Here is a 1,299-nt window from a genome sequence, read left to right as displayed (position 1 = left end):
CCTGTCTCTACTAAAAATACAAAAAAAATTAGCTGGGCGTGGTGGCGGGCGCCTGTAGTCCCAGCTACTCGGGAGGCTGAGGCAGGAGAACAGCGTGAACCCAGGAGGCGGAGCTTGCAGTGAGCAGAGATTGCGCCACTGCACTCCAGCCTGGGCAACAGAGCGAGACTGTATCTCAAAATTAAAAAAAAAAAAAAGTGGAGAAAACGATCCCCACTCCTCCTGGTGTGGGAAGACTTAATAGTACCAAGACCAACACCCACCAAAGCCATAACTCATCTCTGGTCTCCCGTGGACTCACCCAGGCCCTGGGACAAGATACACCTTTGTACTCTCTAGATCTTTCCCAAATGTGTCACTGTGACTGCACCCTCGCCATCCTTCACTTGTATCTCATGCCTGCCCCAGGGCCTTTGCACGCTCTGTGCTCTTCCACCCATTCAAACTTTCCTCCAGATGTAAATCTTATGCCAGCTTCTGGGGAGCACACCCCCACCCCCCTGCCACCAAAGGGCCATTGGGGCCACGTGGTGGGGCATAGATCAGGAGCCTTACTTGATGACGCTGAAGGTCCTTTGCTCAAAGCGGGCGGTGGGTGTGGGAAGACCCCGGGCGAAGGCTTGCTTCAGAATGTCCATGCTCCGCTTACAGTCTTCCGCCAACTTTTCAAACCTGCCGGTGGGAGGGCCCTGCTCATGTCCCTAGCCCCGGGGATGGGTGGCTGGGGGTGCAAGTGTCTGGCACAGGTCGGGGCACTTACTTGGTGGTTTCAGTGATATTGCCCAGCTGGGTGAATTGGTTTGAGTGGTTCAGGCACATCTGGGAAAACAGAAGGCAGTGAGTCGAGGGAAGGGAAGAGAGGGGGAAGCAAGGTCACGCCCCTGGGGGACGGGCTGGGGGCCTCCCCCTCACCTCATGCTGCTGCCGTATGAGCTTGGTGAGTTCACCATAGCGCCGGGCGGCCTCCTGAGACAGACCTGGGCCGGGCCGCTGGACCAGGGCAAAGTCGTCCTTGTTGACAGGGGCGGGCGGCACCTGGGGAGGACGAGGCTGGTGGTGGGAGGATAAGGGGGACAAGCAGGCCACCTAGGGCTCTGCAGAAATGTTGTTCTTCCTTGAGGGGGAGCATTCCCCAACCACGGCTCTGTCACCCTTCTCTGGTCTTTTTTTTTTTGAGATGTAGTCTCGTTCTGTTGCCCAGTCTGGAGTACAGTGGCGCGATCTCGGCTCACTGCAACCTCTGCCTCCTGGGTTCAAGTGATTCTCCTGCCTCAGCCTCCCAAGTAGCTGGAATTACAG

The 1,299-nt window shown here is 57.0% G+C and overlaps 1 protein-coding gene across 1 annotated transcript in view; it reads right to left on the bottom strand.

Moving 5' to 3' along the window:
- CC2D1A (coiled-coil and C2 domain containing 1A) overlaps positions 1 to 1,299 on the bottom strand; it is a 29,561-nt gene that overhangs the window by 5,376 nt on the left and 22,886 nt on the right. Inside the window, exons 13-15 of the mRNA XM_011953395.1 lie at positions 913 to 1,035; positions 761 to 819; positions 556 to 672 (exon numbers count right to left, since the gene is read on the bottom strand). Coding sequence (XP_011808785.1) covers positions 556 to 672; positions 761 to 819; positions 913 to 1,035 — 299 coding nt within the window. The remainder of the gene's footprint in view (positions 1 to 555; positions 673 to 760; positions 820 to 912; positions 1,036 to 1,299) is intronic.

Source organism: Colobus angolensis, unplaced genomic scaffold (assembly GCF_000951035.1).
Source record: "Colobus angolensis palliatus isolate OR3802 unplaced genomic scaffold, Cang.pa_1.0 Scaffold36, whole genome shotgun sequence".
NCBI classification, from domain to species: domain Eukaryota; kingdom Metazoa; phylum Chordata; class Mammalia; order Primates; family Cercopithecidae; genus Colobus; species Colobus angolensis.
Note: the sequence above shows the minus strand (reverse complement) of the source record. Positions and strands in the feature narration are given on the sequence as shown.